Source organism: Pempheris klunzingeri, chromosome 23 (assembly GCF_042242105.1).
Source record: "Pempheris klunzingeri isolate RE-2024b chromosome 23, fPemKlu1.hap1, whole genome shotgun sequence".
Taxonomy (NCBI): domain Eukaryota; kingdom Metazoa; phylum Chordata; class Actinopteri; order Acropomatiformes; family Pempheridae; genus Pempheris; species Pempheris klunzingeri.
In genome coordinates, this window is record NC_092034.1 from 10,537,142 (window position 1) to 10,564,700 (window position 27,559).

General features: G+C 43.1%; 2 protein-coding genes across 2 annotated transcripts in view; both read left to right on the forward strand.

Annotated features, from left to right (window-relative positions):
- The window catches only part of sec24d (SEC24 homolog D, COPII coat complex component), a 367,406-nt gene that overhangs the window by 185,480 nt on the left and 154,367 nt on the right, over positions 1-27,559 (forward strand). The gene's annotated exons all lie outside the window — the stretch shown is intronic.
- LOC139223013 (cytosolic beta-glucosidase) lies at positions 1,618-4,935 on the forward strand. The gene is made up of 5 exons (XM_070854938.1): positions 1,618-1,678; positions 2,095-2,319; positions 2,432-3,234; positions 3,757-3,880; positions 4,718-4,935. Exons 1-5 carry the CDS (start codon positions 1,624-1,626, stop codon positions 4,933-4,935), a joined length of 1,425 nt encoding a protein of 474 aa, XP_070711039.1. The 5' UTR covers positions 1,618-1,623.

The window sequence follows — 27,559 nt, forward strand, 5'->3', positions numbered from 1 at the left end:
TTTAAAAGTCAGGTGTGACTTGGTGACTTGAAGATTTGGTGTTACTTTGAGGAATGATTTTAAAATGAAAGTTTGTCTTAAAGGAATAGTGACAGTTATTAATAACAATTCCAAAGAAAATAACTAGAGCTGTGTATTTGCTGACACTAATAACAGTAAGGCGCACAAGCCCTTTAAATCCAGATCTATTAGTCAATCAAATTTGGAGAACGTCGCCGTGGAAAGTAACCTGCTGCAGTAAAATGCTGCTTATACAGAAATGCATAAATTCCGCACGCTCAGGATTTTGTACCCATTTTCATTTGATAATTTCAGTACTTCGGTATGTGCACTTTTTAATACAGGATTGTTACTCAATGAAAGCATGTTTTGTTTTGCTACTGACCTATTCTCCTGTGTGGTTGCCTGTACATAAAATATCTGTCCTATTTTGCTGTCCACATAATAGGCATGAAAGATTAAGTCACATGAGGGGCAAAAATCGAACTGTATCTTGTAGCTGTACGTGGAAGACATTTAGCTGATAAGGATTCGTTTGCCCTTTGGCAAACAATCCATTTTCTTTGTTATGATCAGGCCGAGTGAGCCACTTCACTCTATGGAAAGTGGACCAGAGGACAGCACTGAAGTGATCACAGGCCAGGGAGCCTCCAGGCTGTGATGCTTTCACCTCCACTAAGTCCCTCTATTCATAACCTGGACCAAGCAGGCTTGACAACCTTTTTTGTCTGTATCCAGAGCAGCACATAATTGTTATGCAGCAGAATAGAAGGTACACAATAACTATAAGGCTAATAAATCATTCCCATTTTACTAACATTACTGTTTGTGTGATACATCATCACCTCAAAGACTGTTATAAAAGCATGTTGGTATCTAGGGACACAGAATTTCTCCACTTTTTAAACTGAAATTAGAGTCTATCACATAAAACCACTGTAACACTTTGCTACATATTTGTTGCACACATTTGTTATGCTAGCAGGAGAAACTATTATATCCTATATGCTTATGACGCCAAACTAATATAAATAAATATAATTCACGTATTATTTTGAACTTGAAATTAATCTGAACATTTGGTGTAGTTCGTGGTTTGTGATATAATCTTGTCTACTCGTCATAATAACATTTCCACAGTGAAGTGACACCAGAAACTACAAGTTGTCCGGGCACGAGGCGCAAACCTGACGTCCGCAAACCACGTTATCACGCAGGAACTCAAGTGCTGCTTTCAGTGCTCCTCGGTAATTTGTAGTTGCAAGGTCGTGAACACACTTTTCTAGGTAAAATGGAAGGAATTAACCCTGTAGCTCACGTTGTGTTTGTTAATGAGTAGTTCTTAACAAAATTCAAATGGCGCTACAGGACCAAAATGAAGCAAATAGGAAGCTTATTTGTTTTATGTTTACTTTTGTTTGAGTGTCGTGAAAAGCGCGACGCCTCTTAACGTCACATCCTGGAGTCTTTCCTGGTCGTGAGATATTTACGACTGCGCTGTCACAATTTGCGCGAAAACGACCATTTTAAATAAACAATGCTCTTGAGAAATTAACTGTAGATAAACGTAACGCAGTGAGTCACTGTGGCTGCTTTGCTTCAGTGTCCTAACACTGAAGAAACATGTTCCCGTGTGACTTTGCGTGGGGAGCCGGAACTGCTGCGTATCAAATAGAAGGTACGTAAATACAACCAGTGGATTGATGAATTATTGGGTGCAGTGGGTGAACTGGACACACTGTCACCGACACTTCTGCAGTCTGGGGTAGTTACATTATTGCTTTCGTTATTTTTCAAAATAAACCTTATTGATATCATAAATATAACTAACAGCCCTAGTTTGTGGTCAAATTGTGTTGTAACTTTGAACAAGCACAACCTAATGTAAAACTGACTCATTTACAAAAATCTACACACAACAATGTTTGAAATAGAAGACAATCCTAAAGGGTTTATTATCCAAAGATACTTAGAATTAATACAGTGTAACACACTTTAAGTCCCCAAAGAAACATTTCTGTGATTTTTTTTTTTTTTAATGATGACATCCTACAGACTTTTATGAAATGCAACAACCTATTTGTGCTCATTGAGGTGGCTGGCAGGCAGACGGCAAGGGACCGAGTATCTGGGACACATTTTGTCACGAGGAAGGCAGAGTGTTTGGGGAGCAGGATGGAGACGTGGCCTGTAGCAGCTACGAGCTGTGGGACAAGGACTTGGAGTGTATCCAGCAGCTCGGACTGACACACTATCGCCTGTCTCTCTCCTGGGCACGTCTGCTGCCTGATGGGACCACACGACATGTCAATCAAAAAGGTATTTCTCTACCCCCATTAGAGCCATGCCATATTTGAATAAAACACCATTATGGGACAAGTTCGTATAATGGTTTGGCTATTAACAACAGCACTGTATACTTGTCCAACAGGTGTACAATACTACAACAAGGTGATTGATGATTTGCTGGCCTGCAGTGTATCACCTATGGTCACACTTTACCACTTTGACCTGCCTCAAGCTCTCCAAGATCAGGGCGGCTGGAAGTCACCGGGTATAGCGACCCTGTTTGACAGCTACGCTAAGTTTTGTTTCCAGACGTTTGGCGACAGAGTCAAACTTTGGATCACCATCAATGAGCCCTACGTGTGCGCCAAACTGGGCCACGAGGACGGCATCCACGCCCCTGGGATAAAAGAACCGGGGATAGCTGCCTACCTCGTGGGCCATAACATGCTGCGTGGCCACGCCATGGCCTGGCACAGCTACAACTCTTTCTACAGGGCAAAGCAGGAGGGTGTGGTGTCTCTGGCCATCAACAGCGACTGGCTTGAGCCACTACGTGCAGAATGCACGGAGGATATCGCCGCCACTGAACGCTACCTTGCATTTACTCTGGGGTGGTTTGCCTGCCCTGTGTTTGTTACTGGAGATTATCCGGAAATAATGAGATCCGCCATTGACGCTCAAACTAAGAAGTTTGGATGCACTGGCAGCTCAAGGCTGCCAAGTTTCTCAAAGGATGAGCCAGCCATTTTGGGCACAGCAGACTTCTTTGCATTGAACTACTATACGTCTCGTAAGGTGAAGCCAGGAGGAGGTTGTGGAAACATGTTGAGTGTGAAAGGCGACCGAGATGCAGAAGATGTTTTGGATCCGTCCTGGCCTGTTTGTGGTGTGTCCTGGCTCGCTGTCGTGCCCCACGGCTTAAGGAAACTTCTCAAGTACATCAAGGTAAAACTACAGCTCATCTCATCATTTGGGGTCATTTTCTTTGTCACGTTTAGCTCAAAGTCAACACCACTACAAAGAGCCTCAAACAATGCTTAAATATATCCTTTATTTTGATTGTTAATTCAATCAGTTGAAACGTGAAGTAATTTTTCTTTTTTGTCCGGGCATCAAACTGAATTGACCAACAAGAAGACAAATCACCCTCAACCAGACGAGGGGAACACTCTGACATTTGTTTAGTGTCTTGCTATTGATTTTGTATGCAGTAATCTCCTTTTAACACCTCCAGAAACACATTGATGCTTCATTAGTGCTGTCACATTGAATGAAACAGTTACTTTGCTGAAAAGTGTTTGCTATTGCAATTTCCTGCTGTTGTGACTTGTCACAGGCCATTAGTTTGAGCTCGGCACCGTTGAAATGCAGCTAAACGGCTCAGTGTAGACCAATCTGTCTCTCCTTGGAAAGTCTGACAGCTGAGATGCCTTGTTTGACAATAATATTTGCCCCATGACTTTCCAGGATACGTTCAACAACCCGGCAGTCTACATTACAGAGAATGGCTTCTCTCAGGTGGGCCCGCTGCAAATTGAGGATGTCCAGCGTGCAGAGTTTTATAAGGACACCATCTTGGAAGTGGCTAAAGGTAATGGCAGGTTAATCTGTAATGGATATAAGCAAATAGCTATTAGCAGACAGTAGAAGGGTCCAAGCCAGTGGGGCAAAATATTATCTTAATTCAGCATTATGAAAATATTCTACATAACATTTTATGTCAGTCCTGCAGCTGCCAGTGATCACCTGCCTGTCAAACTGTCCTTAGTGAAAATGAATGCTATTCAAGAGGACTGATACACCTTCACCCTTCCTGTATTTGGGCATAAATGTCATAAATCTAAGATGCAAAGATTGGCTGCTTTAGCACCAAGAATTTGAGTAATACCTCAGTTTTGTTTTGCACATTCCCAACAACTCCATCTGTGCACTATGGGCAAAGGCTTACAATTTTCTTCTTTGGCTCAAGTTTTGTTATTTTGGATGCAATTTTTGGGGGATATTTATGTATATCGCTAAGTGATCAAATCTGGGTAATCTGCATGTGCAATAAATTCTTAGTGTTTTATTTTCAGGCCTTAAGGCTTGGGAGTTATTGCCCAAATGTGAAGTTGTTTGTTTTGGCACCACCATCTGGCCAATCTGTGTATTTTTTATTGCCAGGAATATTGCAAGTTATCTTCCAAATTCAGGAGCTCCAGGATTCATGGTTTCTGTCATATGGCGTAGCAGTCTATTTTATTGTTGTTTAAGGCCGGCAGTCTTAGAAAACACATGCAAAGATGCTTTCAGCTGACGAGTACTAAACTAAACTTTCTTCCCGTTGAGAATAAGTCATGCTCTTGCTTCAGAAATCTTGATTCACTCTTTTCAAATCTGCAAAATCACATGCTTTCTCTATGTTTTAACCCTCTGCGTTCTTGTATAGCTATACAAGAGGATCGGGTCAATGTCCGCGGATATTTTGCTTGGTCACTGCTGGACAACTTTGAATGGGCCGATGGATTCAGTGTCCGCTTTGGATTGTTCCATGTGGACTTCTCAGATGCAAAGCTAAGACGAACCATGTACCAGTCCGGAGGGGAGTATGCAAAGATAATCAAGAAATACAAGGAGGTAAATCCAGAGGAAAAGGTGGATGAATAAAAGCAAAATGATTAATTTCTTTATGCATTCTGAAAGTTTTTGCACAGTTTTTTTGTCTCACTCGCACATTCATTTCTTCACAGTTTGGAAAATGTTAAGGAAAAAGTCTGCCTAGTATGCTGACTTGTCAGACTTTATAGAAAATCTGACTTCAGCAGGGGATGTGAGGACATTGGTGAAGAGTGTTGATTCAATGGATTGCAAATTAGTATTCTGACCTGCGCAGGTCCCAGTCAATCTGTACAAGGAGGTTTATGGCGAGGGGAGAGTTCCTCACTCAGGCAGCTGTATGACCAAGCTGCTATAGCCGCTTCGCAGTGCTGCAGAAGGATGTGTGTGAACGTGCTGCTCGTCAGTGATGAAAAGAAACATTAATAGTTGTTTCATCCTGAATAACAGCAATATTACGTGCCTGTGTGCATGCAAAGAGTGCTACTGGCTGACTGTGACTATGAACTTGAAAATAATACAATACAGTAATGTAATTTGGGACAGAGAGGTTTATCCCTGTTTACTTTCAAAGTTCCAAGACAAATAATTATAAGTTGACAAAAGCTTGTCAGAATAGCCAATAGCTCAAAGCACCTCAGCTTTATTTGCACTAAATGTTCTGAGTGTCATGACGTCTTAGATAAGGTTAAATTAATACTCTAGTTTATCTATTGTCTATCCACCTGTTGTCTATGCTGCTTGTCCTTGAGGGTCTCGGGGGGGGCTGCAGCCGATCCCAGCTGACTTTGGTCGGGAAGCGAGGTATACCCTGGACTGGTCGCCAGTCAATCACAGGGCGGACACACAGAGACAGTAGTTTGTGTATTGTAGTTTACTTTATTTGAAAGACAAGGTGAAACACATCAGACATTATACAGTCCATGTGGTCATCAGTTTAATTTGACACAAAACTCCCGTCCCACGTCACCGTTCATATTTGAGGAGAAAAAAAATTACCATAGTCAACTCAGTAATTATAATGCCTTGAGGCTGCATAAAGCACACTCCAGTAGACTCAGAAGGCATGCCAGCTGAAAGCAACAGATGTCCTGCCACAGTGAGAGACTGTAATGCCATTTGTGTTCCACAGGCAGCTGTGCAAACTCTCTACTTTAAGAAAGAAAAGAGGGAACAAGGCGAAAAGCCTTATGTTGATTCTTTGTGCTTACTGTGGTTAAGGTAGGATCATTTACATGGGGTGCTGAACAATGCACAGTAGATCCACAAGGCTCAGAGAGCCCTATTGAATGTTAGGCTTTGACATTAGTGTGTACAGGTGTGTCTATAACAAAGTGGCATATTTCAGATCATTCACGTTAAAGGAAATTAAAACCAGCTCGATCTTGACTCTCAACAGTAAAACCCATGCAGAGACAAGGATGAGCAGTTTGATGTCACCTGTTTGTAAGCCTACAGTGACACCCTGTGGTACTAAAGGGAACTACAACATTGAATTCAACAGCTTAGTGTGTGCCGAACTGCACTTCACAATATGGTGTCACATGATGTGCTGCTTTGATTAATAAAATGCATCCTGTTGGTGCAACAATAAACAACTAAAGCAGCTCCCTAACCACAATACATCATAGATTTAACACAATTAATATTTATGCTCTGATGTGAAGGAAAATGTCATTTATATTCTGTGTTGGGAGACTTTGTTTGCATTAATAAGCATGGTGTATCGTGACATCCAGTTGGCTGTGCATACTGTTTTCAACAGATGTGAGTAATACCCTTGTGGCCCTCCTCCATCTATGTCAAGCCGAGTGAGATTCTCCTTTGTCTTATGATGAATAACAAGCTATTGTGGAAACATGAATAATGCTACTGCCGCTCGCATTAGAATGTCTTTGCAGGCTGCTTTGAACACAAAGTTGAACCACGTCTCACACTATTTCAACGCTAATTAAGTTCATCTAATATCTGTGGCTCTGTCAGAGGCTGCTGGAGAGCGTGAAATCTCTGCAGAATGATGGCGACACACCACAAAACACCAAACATTTGCCAAACAGATGTAATGCGCAGCTCCTCAGGTGGAGACACTGGCGGGAAACTGATTCGCAATCAAACAATGTGTTCATAAAAACTTTGGTGGTAAAAAGAAAGGAAACAATTGTAAGTTCTCATACCTGTATAAGAGACAAAATCGTGATTAAAGCAGGCTTCAGTCAACTTTCCCATGATTCATCAATGCAGCCGAATTGCAACTGAATTCCCAGCAAAGATTAGTATTTCCACTGACCGTCTCCCAGTATTGATGGATTCCATCTTCCTCCATCACTGGCGAGAGGCAGCTGCATGAGTGAAAGAGCCACCGCCGCTGCTGAATTGATTGAATGAAATATGAGCAAGAAGTTACTCTGCACTTACTGCATGCTGGAATTAGCCATTTGTGGGGAACTGAGGAATAATGTCTGCCTATTGCAGGTTGGAAAGCTTAAAACATTAATTAGCATTTAAATAATTCACTCCTCAAGTCTCTCTTTAATAGCCCAACTACCAATATTCAACTTCATTTCATTACAGCAGGCAGAATTTATTCTGATTAGGCCATGATGTAGAAAGTCACCGGAGAAACCATTTCTAACTGTGCTTTCCAATTAAGCGCCAAATATATCATGTGTATAGATAAGTTGCTTTTGACAATGAATTAGTACGTTTAATTGTAACATTCAATCACATTCACTGGCGGAGATTTACCCCGAGGAACATTCTGGCAAATTACCAAGAGAGGCCCATTTGTATTTGGCCAAACTTTACTCATTATATTTTGACAGGCACTATAAAATATTCAATAACTGGGAAATTCATTTACTTATTATAAATTAACTAAATAATTTAGCTGCTGATAAACTATCTTCATTGTGAATTAGAGGAAAAGTGCAATCTTGTGTATCAATGCAGTGCTTACAGGTGCAAAGGGTATGACTTCTGGCAAATAATTACCTTTTTCTATTTACTGATTACCCTCATATGCATATTCCCTGGAGAAATTGTATAATTAGATTGTTGCTTCAATATCAAGATGAAGAGACATCAGCCACTCCCTTCCTCTAGAGCACAGATACAAATCTCTCTGTTCCCTTTCCTCTCACTCTCTTTGTCTGGGTCTCTCAGTCAGCTGGTAAGGGATCCGTGAGAGGCCCAAACCACCGCTCAGCCCGTCTTTTCCTTTCTTTCTCTTGCTCTTTTTCCACTCACTTTCTGCAGCTCATCATCTTTCCCTCTTCTAATCGCATTGCTCATTTTCCATTGACGAGAGAGTATGAGGAGAGAGGGAAGAAATAGAAGAAAAAAACAGCACAAACTTTCTAAATCCCATTGACCTACTTCGCCAGACATTTCACTGGGAATTCACATTAGTGCAAAAGAGTTAGAAGAAGAAATGTTCTCTCATTTCCCACCCCTCCGTCTTCCTCACAACCCCCTCCTTCTCTTTCTCTTTCAGCTGGAAGCCATTTTCCTCACATCCAGCATTTGATCCTGTGTGAGCACTACAGTACATTATACAAGTGGATAACCAGCCGTTTGGAGCTCTGTCACCACTTTTGACAGTGGCGTAAGAAGCGTGACATCGGCGCTATAAAAAGCGCTTTGGAGGACCTCGTCTTTGATTGATGAATTTGGCGGTGGAGACAAGATTGAGGGGGATGAATACTGCTAGGCCTTGAAGACAGGAAGTGGAATTATGACAGACCCATACAGAGAGCTAAAGCGGGGAGATGAAAAGGGAATAAAAAGAGAGAAAGGCAATTCAAATCTTTTTCTTTTAAGTTCCTCCCTGAGGGACTGCAGATGACCCTGCTAACGACTGTTGAAGTTCTAACTCCCTTGAGTGTGATGGTGCCGCATGATGGGAGGGGGTTCGCGGACCTGCCTGAAAAATTGAAAGCTCCTAGAATATTCAGCTAACCCCATGCGCTCAGCTGGGGGTGGTGATGGGGGGGTGGGGCAAATGCAGAGATTGGTATTCAGGGTCTGCGTGTGTGTGGTGGGTAAGCCCAGTGGTGGTGGCAAGAGAGAACCCCCCTCCGTGTGCGTGTGTGTGGTGGCCAATGAGCCGAGCGCCGTGTCTCATGGGAACGGTGGTAGGAGTGCAAGTGAACATAACTGCGAAAGTGGAAAGAGACAATTTATGGAACCTTTAGAACTGAAGTGAATTTAAGTGTGATGGCGGTGTAGTTATCAGGCCTGGATCCAAGCAGAGAGACTAATGACGTGGATATAACCTCATGCTCCCAATATGCAAACACAATGTCATCAGCAAAGAAAGAGTGAAAAATTCATCTCCTCTGAAACTTTAGAGACAGAAAATGGTTACCTGTGGGGTCTTATCTGTCTGAAGATAATGAAGGAGATACAAGGGGCAACTTGCAGTACAAGTATAGTATATTAAGTATTAGCTTCATCCCACGTTTACCTCGACCTTTCATGTCCTACTTCAATCAAAACTGTGCCAATTCTGCCTTCGAACAAGCTGGTTCTTGTTTTTGTCATTTTGGCCATCATTTGCATTGGTAATAATAATAATGCTCAGCAAGTTTGGATTTGCTTGGATCTGGAAACGCAGCAACATTGTTTAAGAGACGTCAGAAAAGCATCAGAACAAGAAACACCAGCAGTATCATGAGCTGTCACCCCACTGTCAGATGTTCCACCTTAAAGAACATCCTCCTGCTGTAACTTTGACCCACTGTACTTGTACATGTGCATACACGCCGGTCAAACCTCAAACTCTGGTTGACATACAGTTTTCATACAGTAAGGGATTAGTAGATTGTGGGTTTGCTCACTTTCGGTTTAACTTCCAAATGAAATGGTTTAGATGGCTGGTCCTCAGCCCTTGGGACATGGACCACTGCCTGACCACGAAACATTTGCCACTGGTCTGAAACTTTTGAATTCCTAATGTAAGATAATCAGTCCGCCATCACCCATATTGCCAGTCTCTGCACCATGCTTGTCTCTTGCAACTAGCTAATGTTAGCTGTAAAGTGAGTACAATCAAAACAACTTGTGGGAATTAGAGAGAGCTGGAGAGTTGCTTTTTGTGTTTTGCTCTTATGTGCGTTATAATACCCAATGTTCCTTTAGATCATTGTGGGTTTTGTCTTTGGTTTATTGGTATTCAGGTAATCTGAAAGTTTGAGTTTCTTTCCCAGCTGAAGTTCAGTTCATCGATGTCGACATGCCTATTTCAGCAATGACTCTGGTGAATATATTGTTACCATAACCTATGGAATATATTTGATCACTTAGTTAGTAAGTAGCAATAAAAAACATTTTTCTTCAACCATTTAAAGTCTTGTGCAAAGAGAAAAGACCTTTAGTGACAATACTGTACATGTCACATTTACAGTTTTTAGTGTTTTTTTTCAGATTTATTTCGGAAAAGTTGCCAATTTTCCAGGAATATGCTGAAACACAAGTGGTTCCTTTGGAAAACTCGCAGCTCATCTTTGATTAACTGCAGACGCTTTAGGTTCAGGCCATTGCAAGAGAGTGAACGCATAGGGCGCAGAGCAACAGTGTGCACGGACTAATTAACTCTAAGTGTTGTACGACATGCTCCCTTCTCACCCGCGTTGTCACTCAGGGTTTGAGTGGCGCTAATGAGAGAATTATCTAGCCTCGGACCCTGGTAATGCATTCAAATGAACACCAGCTGACCTGACTTATGAGATGGCTTTTTAATCTCACCACTTAATACCAATCAGACCTGCTTTCTCATGTGCCTACACTGGGAGGGCCCTCTGCTCCAAACGCCGCCATCCACTTTTTTTTCCCCGCTGTTGATCTAAGGGAGAGCGTTAATTGTCTTGGATGACTCAAGGGCCTCTGCTGATATTATGCAGAGAACCTCAGGTGTGCAGGATAAAACAGGTGGATGTAGCTTCTAAAGTGTTTGCCGGGCATCAAAGTGAAAGTGTTTGGGTGCGTGTGCATGCCTGCGTGTGCGAGTAAGCCCCTTATCATGAGAACCCAGTTGAGGATTAAGAAGGTTAATAAGGTCATGAGTTTGCAACAAAAATCTGTGACATACAATAGAGCTTTGGCATTGTTGGATTACCATAATCATCATCCTTTGGTGCCCAAACCTGTGACTCAATTGTTGTGCTCACAGTGTTTCCAGATGCAATACAAATGTTCTGCAGGGGACGGGTAGGGGGAATTTAATAATTACCTGCTGGTATTACCAATTTAAACATTTGTACTTCAGCAAATAAGCTTGTGTTTCAAATTGGATCAAGGTATTTTCAGTTTGTTATCTTGCGAGCTTAACTGTGATGGTTTGTTTCAGGCAGGCAGCGCTGAACTTGTGGGCAACATGAGCAATAAGCCCTTTCAAGTGTTTGGGCTGTAGCCGTTTTTGTTTTGCCAAGTGCTCGAGGTAACAAATAGCAGATCAGCCAGAGTTCAAGGCTGCTCGCGAAATGGTTGGTGCGTTTCAGTGCCTTTTGGGGAGACTTTTATTGTTATAAATCTTGTGGCGTACTCCGGGCGTGTATGTTTGAGTGTTCTTGTGTGTGCCAGGGAGTCCAACACAAGCTTAGGTGCGACATCTGCTTGTGAAAACCTGCAAATTGAGGTTTAGAGAGCAGGTTTGCCCTCCTGCCCTGCGACCATCCCACAATTGCAGCATGCAGAAGTGTATCAGGATAGGGAGGAAAAAGAACTATTGATGAGTCTAATATGCAAGGTGTTTCCACCTCCCTGAAGTCATTAGAATCTATATTTTCATATTGTTCACAAGCAGTCAGGATTTGCCTGAACGAGGCCCCATTAAAAGGGATTTAATAGGATTTGCTTATTGCTGATTCAAGGAGGTGGTTCCGATACCTTTGGTAGCAATTTTGCTCTGCAAAGTATTCTCTAAGTTAAGTACTAACTGAGGAATAAGACCTCTGGAGTGTTGTCATCTTGAAGGATGCTGTGAAAGTATAAAAAGATAAATATTTGCTGAAACTGCAATAATGACTGGATTAGATACGTTGCTATGCTGCCGCTTTTTGTTCCCTGTTATGTGGATATACAGACCCCTGATTTCAGCTAGTTTGGATCAATGCTGACAGTATTTTGACTGCTCTGCATGTGTGATCAAACCCAGTGTCAGATTATTGCTCTAATTATGGCAGGTGAAAAGTTTTGTAGTGATGACTTGTGCAGACACACATACACACAGTATTCAATTAGTGGGGTTGCATTGTATAGCACATCTTTACATGTCACTGGTTGACAGTTAATTGTACAGCAGACAATAAAGATCAGCTGGAGTGTTGTGTCGTGCGTGTCTGTGGCAGAGTTGCCGCTTTTGTCTCTCTATCTCAGCCCACAGGCCCATTGTCATGCAGGCACCCAGGTAACGGGCCCAGTCGTCACTCATCTGCCTGACGGCCAGTGCTATCTGCCCCGACGGTGACTGATGATGGTAGTGCGGGTTGGGAGTGTGTATGTGTTAACACCAGACAGTGTGTTGTACCAAAGGAGGAGGAGGGGGGGGTCCATGGCTGGTAGGCAGGCAGTGAGGGAGGCGAGATGGATACCACCCTGACTGAGGGCTGGGTTAGAGGCCAGTGGGCAGTGCTGCATTCACTGACCGTGCCTGTGAGCAGTACAGGGGCTATTGGGCACAGCAGCCAGGCAAGGAACAGTGTTGGTGAGATGGATCAGTTGTCACATGGACAGCATGACACTGAAAAGAAAGTTGGAATCAGCAGGTTGGCACTGTGTAGTTGGGTGGCATAGAGGGCGAACAAAAAGATGTGGTGCGGTTAAAAATTCAACAGACTGTAAGAATTGCCACACATAGCTTTATTATTCGTCTAAACCAGTTGTCGTCAGACTGTGTTATTGGTGGGGGAATGAGGCATTGGAGGAGGATATTTGTAAAGTGGAACTGTAGTTGGCAAGCAAGTAGAATTTGACACATAGGAGAAAAAGTATAGGGATCCGCAGAGGTTTTATCTGGTAATTATTTGGAGATGACAGGGGAAGTCTCAAATCCTGAATGTCAAATATCTTCATTAGTGGCTGCATGTGTGTTCAACGTGTGCATGTACACGTATGCGCGTCCATGCACATGTGGGATATATGAATGCATGTGGATGTATGTGTGAGTGCTCTCATGCGTCTGCTGTCCGGGAAGATCAATGCGTCCGCATCGATGTTGTCTTGCCCTCTGCACGTGAAGCAAATGGAGGGGGAGGAGGAGGTGGCGAAGGGTGGGAGGAGAGTGGGATGAGAGGCGCGCACTAAATGGATGCAATGCAAATGGCACCAGAGGACATAGGAATCAATTTACCTTATTGAAACAAATGAGAGCAGCTCGGCCCTGCCATGGCGTGTGTTCTTTTCTCTTTTTTTGGCCGCCCCCATTGTTATTGTAATTAACCCACCCAACCCAAATCCCTGACCCTCCCTTTCACAAACACAGCCAACCCCCTCAACAACCCTGTCCATGTCTGCCTGGGGTCCCTTTTACCCTAATGAAAAAGCCTTAGAGGTGCCCAGGTAAAAATGTTGGTGCTGTAATGGTGATTCATGGCCCTGGGTGACATGCTAAAAGGCACAGGAGATCTGCCTAGGAAAGCTTTTAGAAAAGGGTATTCCATGTACGAGCGCCAACACCCCCACTTTAGCACACACACACACACACACACAGAACCCCCACCTGTAATGACTTACGGGCATTTCCTGCTCCTAGCATCCTCTTGTGTTTATAAACTCCCCCTCCCCACATTCATGAAATCCCAATAACCAAAATGGACTCGACGAATTGTTGGACTGACCTCGGCAGTAAGTGGCCTGCACAATGCTTATTTCATATAGTGATGTGTGACGTCCTATTGAAAATTTGCCATTCTTTTGTGTACGGGTAGGCCACATTGACACCTAAGCTCTAATTCCCCAGTGTGGCATGGGCATTGTATAGGGGTCTTGGGGAATGGATCAATAGTTAGAGAGCGATGGGGTCACGGTGTAATCAATGCGTTGGACAAACGACCTCCTGCTGCCGCCCGCACCTTCCAAGCCGCTTGACACCTGAGGTGATCTTTACTGAAATGTCCTCTGCTGAAATGCCACAGGGCCACGGGCTGCTGAGCAGTCACTCATGCAGGGCTCCCGAATCAAGTGGTGTATGCAAACCGGGTCTGCTGTCATCCACGGTGAAAGGCCTTGGCTCAGCGTTACTACATAAACAAAACTCATGCACCTGAGAATGTCAATTACTTTCCGCCTGCCCCTTTGGACGGCCCCGTGCTTGATGGCCAAATTGGGATTAATTTGGGGAGGATGGGGGCCAGTGTAGAGGTGACACAGTGTCGTTCCACCCCAAAGAGAGAGAGAGGCGCCTGTGGAATGGAGAACAGGAGCAGCAGGCCAGCTTGATTGTTCCCCTATTACCCTACACACCGTTTTGCATAAGCGGCAAAAGGCGCTGATGAAAACAAGTAGCGGTTTCAGGTCGGAAGCAGACACCCAGAAAATGAGCTTTTTTTCACCCTTTCCCTTCTTACCCTTCCGCTGGGCCGCATAATTCAGAAGAGCCATCTTGTGGAAATGTCATTGTGTGGTGCCGGTGGAGCAAGCAGTGTGACAGAACGCTGTAACGCCTCCCGGGCTGGGGCCCTCGCCACGGTTGCCACGCCCGAGTCTGCCTGACCTTGCAGGTGCTGATATATGCAGCCACATTGGTGTCAAAAAATGGACAACGATTGCCTCTTCTTCCTGGAAGGTTTTAGCCACTACCAGCGCAACTTTTTCCTCAGATTTGGGTTCAATGAGAGGTGGTGCATATTTCTGAGAGAGGCTGTATATGTTTATTTGCTTGCGGATATAGATTTTTTTTCTCTTTTTTTCCCCTCCTTTTCTTTTTTGAACAGAGGTCAATTCCCCACTGCGCATTCCCTTTTATGCACCCACTCCCTATTCTTCATTCATCTTACCTGCTGACACATCTGACAACACGCTGCTATATTATCATCTCCCAACCCCCAGCTCTATACCTTCCACAACAACACGGGGCCGGCTCGACTTCTCCACCCCTTCTCTTTCTCCTTTAGAAAACTGATTATAAATGGTCAATTTGAAAATAGACTGGAAAGTCCCCAAGGCTGCTTGCCTTGTCAAATTGAAAAGGGACAAGGACAAGTCAGTCGACTTACCCCCCCCCCACCCTCCCCGTCCGCCGTCCTGATATTTCAGAGGCAGGCGTACGAGAGGGAACATAACAAATTCCCCCCATGCGGCGGGCAAGGCGATGGCGAAGGATGACGAGGGAGGGTGGGGCGGCAGAGAGCTGAGGATCTTCAACATCTAGCCCTCAGCATTTATATCACAAGTCTCCACAAAGAGTCTATGGATCACTCCAGTGGGCTGGTGTTGGCAGTATCAGGAAAAGCCATAGGCTGTCAGGGAGTATGTGCCTTTCATATTTCACTGTAGACAGCCTTCCCTTCTCCCGGCCTCACTCACAGCAGCCTTTGAGGATAATATCTTCAAATCTCTCCTTGCCATGCTGAGAGGCTATTTTTAAATAGATATTTATTTCATTCTCTCAATTTTTCTTCCCCCCACCCCCTCCCCTCTGTCCTACAGGTATAGCTTTACTGGTTGTGACCAGCAGAGAGATCTGCACAAAATGGAGAAATGCTTGTGGCAAGGCAGGTATTTCTGTCAGCTCAAATCTAGTCTTTCTTTTCCCGTTTTTCACTTCCATTCAGTTTTTTTTAAAGGGAAATCTGTCTTGGAAAGTCTTCTTCTTTTGTTACAAGCTGGTCTCACCCTTTAATTTACAAAAAATAAACGTCTACAAAAAAAATAAAAAACAGACGACATTGAATAACAACCTGGTAAAAATTAGCTTCACCCCATTATGCAGAGGTCTCGTCTCATCAACAGAATAAATATATGATTTTATGAGGCTTCCAGTGATCTGTAGTGACTTTTTGTGTTAACAATAAAGTCCCTGTCTGATTAATCACACTAGCAAGATGGAAAGCATCCTTTGATAAAGCTGAGATGTTCATTGCGGCACGATTCATCAGAGAAGACCTTGCAATGAGATGGGACGTGTGCCTTTTCCATAACACGTATTCCCTCTCCCTTCAGAATACATTAGCGGAGTGTGAGCGACGGAATCATCAGATACCAGGAGGTGAATTGAAGTGGTCATGAACCTGGTGTCAAACTCAAATAGCTGAATGGCGATAGATAAAACAAACAAGGAACGTGAACCGCTTGCAGAGGGAGGCGAGAAAATGTGCGCTGCACTGTCGAGAACTTTTACAGATAAGGCCCGCTAGCCCTGCATCGCAATTGGGGCTATTATCGAGCGTGACCCCTGCTGGAACTGTAACATATGACCCTAAATTTATGTATTGCATGAACTTTCTCCCGACGTAGCATGACATGAGTTATGTTTCATGTTGAATTGTGAGCTGTCCTGCTTTCCCCCAGGGTACACGGTCCTCCTGACCCACTGCAAAATAAAAAAGGGTAGATGGAAATTTATGAGCTGCGACTTTCCCTTTGGGCTGAATGTTGCTATTAGCAATGTGACCATGCTTCAGGTTGAATACTGTGGGGACAGAATACACAGTGATATAATACACAATAAAGCTTGTTCACTCAAAAGCCTTTTACTCTAAGTCCTTTAAGGTGGGCCTCGCAAATTGACAGCTTTCCTGTTGGAAGTGATATTACTTTCATGTTTACCATTACAGACACAAGAATATTAGATAAAGGCAAGACGCTACAACCTAATGCTTTATAATTCTCTCTTCCCGTATTCCCTGACGATTGTCTTGCACAGTAAGCACATTTTAAGTTGTTGTCTGTTATTCTTTATCTTATTTTGTTCCTCTAACCATGGCTAATAACAGTTTTTCCTATCTTCCTCTATTTCTGGGCTAAGCTGGGTCTTAGAGCTGGCCCTCCGTTTTACAGAGGCAGAAAATGCTTGGGTAAGCAGTGGAAGGATTCCTCCGTTGCTACTTCAGGTAGTCCCCTCCCTCCCTTTAGCTGAGATTTCTATCCCAGGCCCTTATTATCACCAAACAAGCACTTTTTGATGATGATAAGTAATAGCCACATCCCTGTGTGTAGGACTCACTTCTCAGGGGAGTAAGGAGAGCATGCTGGTCATTTTTCTTGCCTGCTTGGCGTCCAGTGATCCTGGGGAAAATAGAGGCTGCATGGAGGCGGGGGTGATTCTGTCTTCATGCAGCACTATTCAAAACTAGAGGAATAAGCAATAGATTGTGTGAGAGTAATGTTGTTGATTGTTTTTTTTTTCAGTGCATGTAACTGTTTTTGAAAAAAAACTTAGAACACCAGACTATTTTTTTTACACCATTTCATTGCTGATCACTGAAAAGTTAAAGTTAACCCTTCACATTACTGGTGAAATAAGTTGGAAATGGCCACAGTTCAATGTTAAACATTATCCAACTTTACAACATGGCCGTCAAGTACTATGGAGCAACAATGATGCAGAAAGAACACATCAAGATAGTGCGTCCTGACAGAAGTTCGCTATAAAAACATTGCAGGGTGACAGCGGTGGTCGAGGAAATAGATGATAAACACTGGACAAAAGTGAAAATATCCTGCAAAAGAGCGGACACGAATAAATAGCATCTCAGGGCCTTCTAATCTTGCAGACAGTGCACGACAGTGGCTTGTCAAATTGCGCCGACCAATTTGAATGCACAGCAGGGGAACTCCCCTCTTTTCAATTTGGCGGGCATCTTGTTTATTTCCCCACTATAACTGCATCTCACTGCCAAGCACACCAACACACCCCTCAGAAAATCTATAATTCAGTTGGATTTGTGTGACACTTTGATATTATAGTCTGCTAAAAGAGGAAAATAAGAGACGGGCTGATGGAGGGAGGGAGACAGACAGAGGGGGAAAAAATGAAAGAGACAGAAGATGGAGGTGAAAATTATGAAAAGAAGTCATGTCTGAAGAGGGATGAAATATACAGTGAAATACATCGGATAAAAGATTAAAGCTGAACGTGCCAAACAACTGTACTGACAGTTGAAGGTTTAGGGTCTTGTGGACAGGATGTTTCTTTGTCAGTTTGCCCGCTATAAAAGCTGCGGCCTTGTGTTTGGTCTGCCGAGTATGCCACTCAACAGAAGTGGTATTCAAAGCAGGTGTCCAGTCCAGTATGTCAACTGCTCTGTCCTCGAACCAGCATAGCATTTGTGAGGAGAGAGGAGAGGCGCTGCTGTTGCTTTCATGCATCCTGTCTGTGACAAACTGGTAATATATTATAAGTTTGTCTTTAAAATTCAAGGGGATTGAAAGCCCCTGGGTGACCAATACATGTACTGTTTGACAAAAATGTGTTAAATGTTTTTTAAATGAACATTTTTTACAATCTAGCTGCGTGAAAAAAAGTCAAAATTCTGGCTCAATGGCACTTTTGTTTTCACTTGTGCATGCTCACTTTTTAGAACCTTTTTCAAAACGCGAGAGTAGTGGTGTGTTAAAAGTGATGTCTGTGGTCTAAATATATGGCTATAGAGTGTGTGGTTACATGAAGGTGGCGGCTCTCCCCCATCCTGGTGGCTGTCACAGTGAATCCCTGAGCTGCCACTGAGCAGCTTGACCTTTGGCTCTGCCTTTTAGTGCATTGATCCACCGGTCACTTTGAGCCAAGATGGCTTCCCTCGCTTCTCCTGCTCCCACCCAGTTAACCTGAGTGGACTCGGTAACTGGCCTCTGATGTGCGACAGCCTCCATATACATGTTCCTGTGCACGAGCCTGTCAAAATGATTGCTTTCTCACGTGTCTAAAATCATAATGTATTCTTAAAAAAGTGCAAGAAGCCCTTCTTACAGGCCAGATGCACAGGGTCATGTGTTCTAATTTTAGGTAGTGTTAATTGCGGCCCTCTCAAGTGTCCTCACTGCCACCTTTGACAAAAGCACCATTCATAGACAGGGCGGCCAGGCGGGGCTGGCAGGGCGCCTGCTTTGCCAGTTGTTGCTGACACCTCCTTGGCAGCGCCAGGCCGATTCTGGCTGAGGCGTCTGCTAATGCTGCCCTCCCAAAATGCATGCCTTATAGTGCGTATTTTTATAAGCAGAAATTTTGCATGCTTTCATCTGAGTATCTAATACATGTCACATTGGTCCCCTGCTGGATTTCAAAAACAAGTTGCATAGTATTACAGTAGTGACAGACCCTAAGAGGCATGCTGTAATTTCAAGATAAGGTTGATATGATCGAGTCGCAGCATGTGAAAGACAAAAATGGAACAGATCCTGTGTAGTCCATAAAGCATTGTGGCTGTCTTGATCTAAGTGAGGGCATTTTGTCACTTTAAGGCCTGGGAGTTCACCTCTGAGTCGGGCCTCATAAACACGGTCCCTGCAAAGGCAATAGAGGTGCCTCACGTGCAGTACAAAGCAATTCAGCATTCTAACACCCTGTCAGTGGGCTCACATTTCAACCATTCTTTATTCTCTGCCACAGTTCCAGCAGGGTGTAAAATGTGCAGGGCTGTAATTAATCCATGTCAGGTCAGAGAAGAAGAAGAAGGGAAAACGAAGGGAAACGAGCTGGAGTACGAGGTGCCTTTGATTATAGCAACAACCCCCCCCCCACACACACACGCACGCGCACACACACATGCCTGCGCTATATTGTTTTGCATTCATGAAGGAAATCTGGGACCCCCAAGGAGCTGGGGCCCTCCTACAGTACTTTCATGTTTCTAAAGCCTGCTAAAGCTCTATTTGTCCCATTGTACTCACTCTCCACTATAGGACACAGGCAGCCTGCTAGCGGGGGTGGAACAAAATATATATATCTTCAAAAGACAATTCATGCTGGGCTCATATATGTGACCACAGTATAACCCCAATTTCAATTCGCACCATCAAATCAGGAGTGTAGAAATAACTGAAATTAAAATGTGCGATCCATATAAAATATATAAAGCGTTATAAAAATCCTCTCCCCTGCTACAAAAAGTTCTAGTTAAGTTATGATGTTTGGAGAATAAAAGGCTCTACAACCAATTTTCGGGTTTAATGGAGGTGAAAAGGTTCATTACACTCCCACCTTCAGGGATATAATGATGGTTCGCCCAATTCAATAGTGAGCGTTTTGAATTAGCCCGATCTGAAGCGCTGATGTCAATCATGTTGACAAACACTTGCATTTGAGGGTAGAGGAACACTGATCCTGAATGGGAGTGGTAGCATTTGCTGACATGACAGACAATTTCAACTTGAATGAACTAGTCTTATTTTAGTGTGAAAGAAATGATACTGGCATACAAAACCTGACCACAATATACTAAACAATTAAATATCAAGAGTGTAAGGGATGGATAGAAACCAAATCTAAGGCATACATGGCTGGATTTGTGTTTTTAGCCATGTGGCTCTTGGGATAGCAATATAGGTGTGTCTGTCTACTAACTTTATCCAAAACATCTCAACAACTATTGGTAAGATTGCCAGGACATTTTGTGCAGGTCCCCATCTGGATGACTTTGGTGATTCCTTTACTTTTCCTGTCCCTCAACCACCATAGACTATGCAAGAGAAGTGAAAATAGCCCTCATCACATGACCCATTGGTTTGTAGTCTGCCATCTGATGCCTCGAATTTGGCATTTTTAAAATCACCATCTTGATTTAAAGCAATCATCATCTTGATTTTGGAAGCACTGCATTTCCCCCTTACCTCTGGTTGGTTAGGTTTATACATGACCTGCCTCTGGACGGTTAGTCACAAGGTAGTCCTGCTCTAAACCATATCCTGCTTTATGGTCTACTTAACTCTAAATGGGACCATATTTTACCAAATGAACATCATGCTGTATTGAAGATGACTTGAAACTAGAGATTGAGACTATAAACTCATTAGGAAAATGCTTACTGAGTAATAAATCAAGAGAGAAGTGGAGTAATATTCTCATATACGCCCATACAATCAGACTTTGTTCTGGAGCCAGGCTCTAATGGCCTCCCTAGCCATTAGAAAGAATGCAGATCTAAGGTACCTCTGATTTGGTGGTCGTCATCGTCCGAAAGTTCTCACCATTACCTCACCATTTACCAAATGGACTGGCACTAAACATTTATAGTTCTGGTACTGTTAATCCTAATGACTTCTGTGAACCTCAGCTAACTTTTTTTCTTTTTGCCCCACAGTTAAGACTGACAGCTGTGGTGTTGATTGTAATTTCTTGATAACTTCTGGATGGATTGGTGCGGACATTCATGTTCCCTCAGCATGAAATACCAAATAACCTACAAAACTAAATAATTGTCATCAGCGTTAGCTGTACTTTGTGCTAATTTGCATGTTAAGAAGCTGTGACAGTGAACATGATAAGCATCATATGTGCTAAACATCAATGTTGCCAGTACAGCTTCACAGAGCTCCTAGCATGGCTGTTGTCTTAGTCTTGTTCGTAACTTGCTCACAACTACCCTGTGCTGTTGCTCACAGAGGAAAATTCTGTAGCTTCCTTGGGCTTTCCTCTCAAGTCACATTTAGCATAGTTGGTCCATACATTTTAATCAATAAAAGCCTCAGGTACAAAAAGAATCTATGACATTCTGTAACTGCCCAAATCTGTGAAAATCTGTCATGCTAGTTGTACAGCCAAAGATTGAATAGAGTTAAGTAATTCTAAAGGGCCTTTTCGTATCTCATTCATTTTTTTCTCCTCGCAGAGCTTCACAAGTTTTGCTTCATTATTACTTCTCCTGAACATCTCATTCTTAGTCTGGTGAACAGAGAGATGAGCAGGGGGAGTTTAAGTCTGTTGGGGGGAGAAACCAGGCGGAGGAAGCACAGCATAAAAACTTTTTTTCAGGCTCCATTTGAACTTTGAACAGATACTGTAATGTGTTTCACTCCAGACTCTCAAAGGATGAGGGATTTTGGGTTTCAGTTCCTGGCCTGGAGCTCATTTAGGACTTATTAATCTAATTACTTGCCCAATTGTACATATTTAACATTGCCCCGGCCCTCTCCCAACTCGACTATAAGAAGATGCCCGACGAACTCAGCTGAATATACCTTTACAAGAAAATTGCTGAAGCTTGCAGATAGTGGAAAAAAAAAAACTAAATGGCTGCAATTCATCACACAATTACACCAATTATGTCGCTGGAATTTGGACGGGCTCAGATCACAGACCTCTCCGTCTGGGATTCCTGGCAGCCAGTCCCATGTGCACACAAGTCTGGTATACTAAAGCCCATTTATCTACCTTTGGGAAGTCTGAGCCAATATTAATGCCCTGACCATGATTCCCCATCATCTGCTTCACCCGGTTGGTGACACTAGCGGTTTACACATAGGTTATTAATGGTCTATAAATATTCACTCGATGTTTAGTGGGACTTTGTGGTGGCCATTAGCAATAGACGTTTGTGTCGGGCTGGGAGACAGACGGGAGTTTTTTATTTCTTAACGTGACAGCGCAATGGTGTGGCTAACCTTGGGGATCTGGCCTGATGGGGAATTGGACCTTGGTTTGAGGCACTACTTTTATTCTCTTGATTTTCATGACTAGTGAGGCCGTGAATGATGAGCTGCATGCTTCATACCCCTCATTGTTATCTTCCCAAAATACAAGGTTAGGGTGGGGAGGGAGGGGAGGAAAGGACCCCCCCGCCCCCTCCCCTCCCCATGCACACAAGTACACTCATTCTTTGAGCAAAACAAATCCATCAAAACTTAAATAAACATTCCTCTCAGAAAAAAATCCGCACTAATATGAAAAAAAAAAAAAAAAAAAATCAAAGAAGAGAAATTAAAGTATATTGTGAAAAATGAGTCAGCTGTCTTTTTCTGTGTAATTCTTCCTCTCTCTGAGCAGTGAGCAGCAACCAGATATGCACAAATCCAAATGCAATCAGACAGCCTCCTGGAACATGCACAGCATTACATACACCTTGCTCACCATGGATTAAATTGCCATTGACAAAGTCTTGTTGTTGCTCCCTCTTTTCTGGATATGATTTGAATTGGATTCATGTAGACATTTCTGACACAGTGAAATGGAGAGAGGAAGAGAGGGAGGAAGGAACAGGCGCTGGGGGAGAGGAAAGGTGAGAACAGAAAGACGCGGGAGCAATCAGAGACGGAGGGGAAGAGAGTAGGAGGAGAGATAAAAGGAAACAAATCAGAAAAGGGGGTTGAGCCAGCGAGAGACTGAGACGAGAAGAAGAGAAGGGTAAAAGAGAAAGAGAGCATGTCTGACTGTTCTGTCTCACAGGTTCATTCTGATGCATGGAGACAGACAGGAGAATAGATTGGTAGCCTTGGGTGGATAAGGACAGAACCATTCCCCAGAGAGATGGATTAGACGAGGGAGTGGAAATAAATGATCGCAGATTTTAATGGCCTTTTGGCTCGCTGTGCGCCCCCCCACCACCACTTTTCCTTACTTTCCCATTTCCGAGTGGGGGGAGTTTTACAGTGATGACATTTTCACATGCCAACTGTCTACCTTTTGCAGTTTAACTCTCAAAAACAATCATCATTGTGTTCGGTGGCTGCATAGGGTTCGAGGGAATGCGGAAGAAGCGTGTCCATCTTCAGATGCACGGCGAGATGGGAGAAATGTACTCCTGAGCCAGAGCTACATGTAAAATACATGACCTATACAAGTCAAGAACTTTGTGCAACATTCACTGCTCTCTCCATCCATCCAGAGGTCACTATACAGAATGAGGAAAGTCTAAAATGTATTTTTCTGGAATGCACATACAGGGACACACAGGCAGTGGGTGTCCAGATAAGTGTCTATGATTTTAAGGAAGTGAACTCTTTAAAAGTAAAATTCTGGGTCTTAAATATGTAATTTTGGTGATCATGATCAGAGAGCAGCAACACCGGTGAAACAAAATCCGACAGGGCAAAAAACACAAGTGGCCAGACAAGCAGACAGGTTGTTAAAAAGCCAGGGTTTAGCCTGTTTTGAAAAACAAATTTTTGAGCATCCTGCTGTCTCTGGTTTGTTATTAAAAAAATGAAATGTGAATTACTCTGTAAAAATTCAGTAGCTATTCATTGCGATCATGAAGTTAAGAGGGACTACTTAAAAACTGCCCACTATGATGTTTTACACCATGGATGTATTAAGAGAACTGGATATAGCGTTGAAATTGGAGCTGCATTCAGTCCTATTCAAGTTGCTCATAAAGTTGCGTATGAACTCAAAAAGGTATAAGTATAAAAGCACCTGGATCTTCTGCATTGTTGGGCCCATGGAGCGTGCGCACCAGCGTCTTGGGTCTGGTGAGCCAGCTTGCCCTCCACTATAATGGACATGGGTAAAATGATTGAATCCTGCAGCTCTTCTTGACTTTAAAAATGTTCTGATGGTGAAATGAATCATTTTGCGGCGGTTGTGACTCTCTAAGGCGTCACTTACACAATGTAAGTCTGTGGAAAAAGTCTTCTGGGCCCAATGGAACCAAGTGACAGACGCTGTTGTAATTACACTGTTTGGCCACTATGTAAAAGTGGCATCCAAGACTGGCTCGCTTCTTCGGGGCTTGTCTATGGGACCTAGTCATTAAGGATACACTAATTACTATTGTTCTGTAAAGTGTCACCAGTTGTAACTCTCAACACTATAATGCCATGAGAACTTTATATTTGTGAATGAACAAAATACGTTAGCTAATTATACAGCAACCAAATGAAAGTACAAAATTATGCAAGTGTGAAGTAGAACAAAATACCTCGTTGGCTGCTTGTCATGAAAAGAGGCTCTTGTGTTCTTGAAAGTCCTTTGAAAGTCTCCGATTGTCTGCTTCGGCTTCAGATGTCAGTAATTAAGCAATATAGCAGAATCCCGTGAGCCATCCACTCACGTTAGATGGTAAACCGTCCATCAATTAATTCCGTAAAAATTATGCCACAAACAGAACATTAGTTCCACTTCAGAAACATAACAATGGACATAAACAATGGACAATGGATCAGTATATGAGTGTATGAGACAAATCAATTTTATCACATGTGAATTATTAGTATTTTACCATTCTTCTTTGTTTTTCTTCAAAATTAGTTTGGCTAACCAAACCAAAAGAGTAAAAATGAGAGTGAATATTGGACTTAGATCTGCCAGGTGTCAGAAACACACGTCAGAATGAATGCTCAAGTTTCCAGATGTTTAAATAGACTGTTTTGTTCGACATAACAAAGTGATAATACGTCAGTGTTGTGTTTAGGACTTGTTGCATGGTTCTAAGTGGCAAACAAGAGAACAATTCATTCAGATCTAAGTAGGAAACAAAAACAGAAATTTCCCTTTAAGTGAAAGTTCACAAATTTCCCTAATTTTTCCAACTAAGAACTTGCCTTCAAATGAACCACGGAGCTAAGTGTGCGTTACCCTAACTGTCCCATTACCCTTCATGAAAAATAGCAGATGGTCGAGGGACTTAAGTGTCAGTAAGGGACGACAAGCTAAATTAGAACATGTGTCCTATAGTCGAGGGATAGACTATGGTGGATACACTGTGTATGTCTGTCAGCTGATCACAGGCAGAGAAAACACAGCTGTTATGAAATGTATATCTGTTCATATACATAAAAATCAACTACCACTCCCATCCCCGGGTACTTTCTCTTTTCCTGTGCCAAGAAGTGCGAAGGGCATTGCACATTAATGGCATACTGTTCATATTTCCCTGCCCTACCTTATCTCAAAATGCAGCACCACATTAATCTTGGCAATTTTAACATTATATATATGTGTGTGTGTGTGTGTGTGTGTGTGTGTGTGTGTGTGTGTATTTAAAATACAGGGGAGCCAGCACATAAGTCAGTATAGTTGAATAATATACTTGGCCATTAGTTTTTATGGAAATATAGCCTTGGGTTGTGGAATAAAAAATGGGTCTCACTCCTAATTTCTGTTATGATAAGTTCCATACCTGATTGCCTCCATAAGAGGCAGATCTGTCTTCATAAGGCCTTGTGAGGCTCCTGACAACTATTTAGCTCTGCTAATCCATTTGTTTGATTTATTTCTTACAGTATGTGGCTAATGTCTTTTAAAGATCTAGCAGCTACAGAGAGATTAAGGAAAACCAATTGCTGACAGATAGCATCAAATTTTTGAGCATCTAATCATTCTTGCATATCTTCCTCTCCTCAGAATTCCTTTTGGTTAATAAATGAGATGCCTTGATGAGCACAAGAGATACGGATGCTATTCTGTGCCAGTCTGGAAAAGATAATGATTTTGAGGGTGGGATAAGCATCATCTAAATAATGCAATGCACCACTCAAAATAAATTGATGACATGAAACAAATCGCACTACTCCAGCAGCTTAAACTCAGCTAGAGAAGAGGAACACAGAGGAAATAAAGCCTTTTGAGAGCACTGAAGGAAGATGTGGTAAACTTTCTCTTCCCACTCCAACACTCTCCTCTTTCTTCCTCTTCTACCTTTCCTACTCTGTAACAGTTCCTTCCATCACTCTCTGACCTCTAACCTGTAGAGGCCTTGCTAAGGGACCCGGCCAGCAGGTTGAGGCCAGCGCCGAGATGACTTTGGGGGGTCTCCAGCCCTGTCCGACCAGGAACATCCGTCACCGTCAGAGTGACCACAACCAGGGCTCAGTCTAGCATACAGGAGGCGGTGGTGGTGGTGGTGGCAGATGGGGGGAGGGCAGATAAAGACTGATGGGTAAGGGGCTCATGCTCCTCTATCATCATTTCACAGGTCTGGGACTGTGAGACAGCAGTGTCTCACAGAGGGAATCACCGCTGGTTTGGGAATGGATGGGAGATGGTAAAAGAAGAAAAGTAGGATGGTACAGGAAAGTGGAATGCAATCAGTTAGGTGGACTAGATAAGACTAGACTTAAGGAACAGTCTTAAGTTTGTCAGCTCACTCATTGACTAAAGCCAGTGAGTGAGCTGACAAACTGACCGAAATTGTACACAACAGCATTGGAGAACCTCTTGAATGGAAATGTATTTGGAATGCTAAGTTGCCGGGTGAGACGCTGCACGGCTTCCCTCAATTTCTGTGCAAATACATGCAAATACAACTCTGTGAGAGCATGCATATACATTGTACACAGTGTGAGAACTTATCCACCAAGAAACATTATGTAGGGCAAAATATACACATGCACAAGCATATGCACATATACAAATGCAGATACACTCGAAGCATACAGCACACAGATAGTATTTACTCTCCAGTAGGTAAATGCACAACTACACATGTGGGGTGCACACGCAAATGTACACACACACACACACACACACACACACACACACACACAGGTGCTTTCACAATCATGTGCACATGCACTCCCACATCTACACACAGATTAGGCTACTGCTGGGACTGAGGAAAATGGCTTTAGGGGACCCATGGCAGTGGCTGTGGTTCCCTGTCTCTGGCTTAGACACAGCCACGTCGATAACTAATCCTGACCTTTCCCCAGCCACCAAATTGAAAAATAAGAATAAGAAAAAATAAAATAGATGGCGGATGCTATCGAGACGGCCTCTGCTGCTTCCTGCGGGTGTAAGAAGCGCTCCATCTAATGGATCGAGAGGAGGGGGGAAGGAAAGGGAGAGGGGATGGGTGTTGGGTTGGCC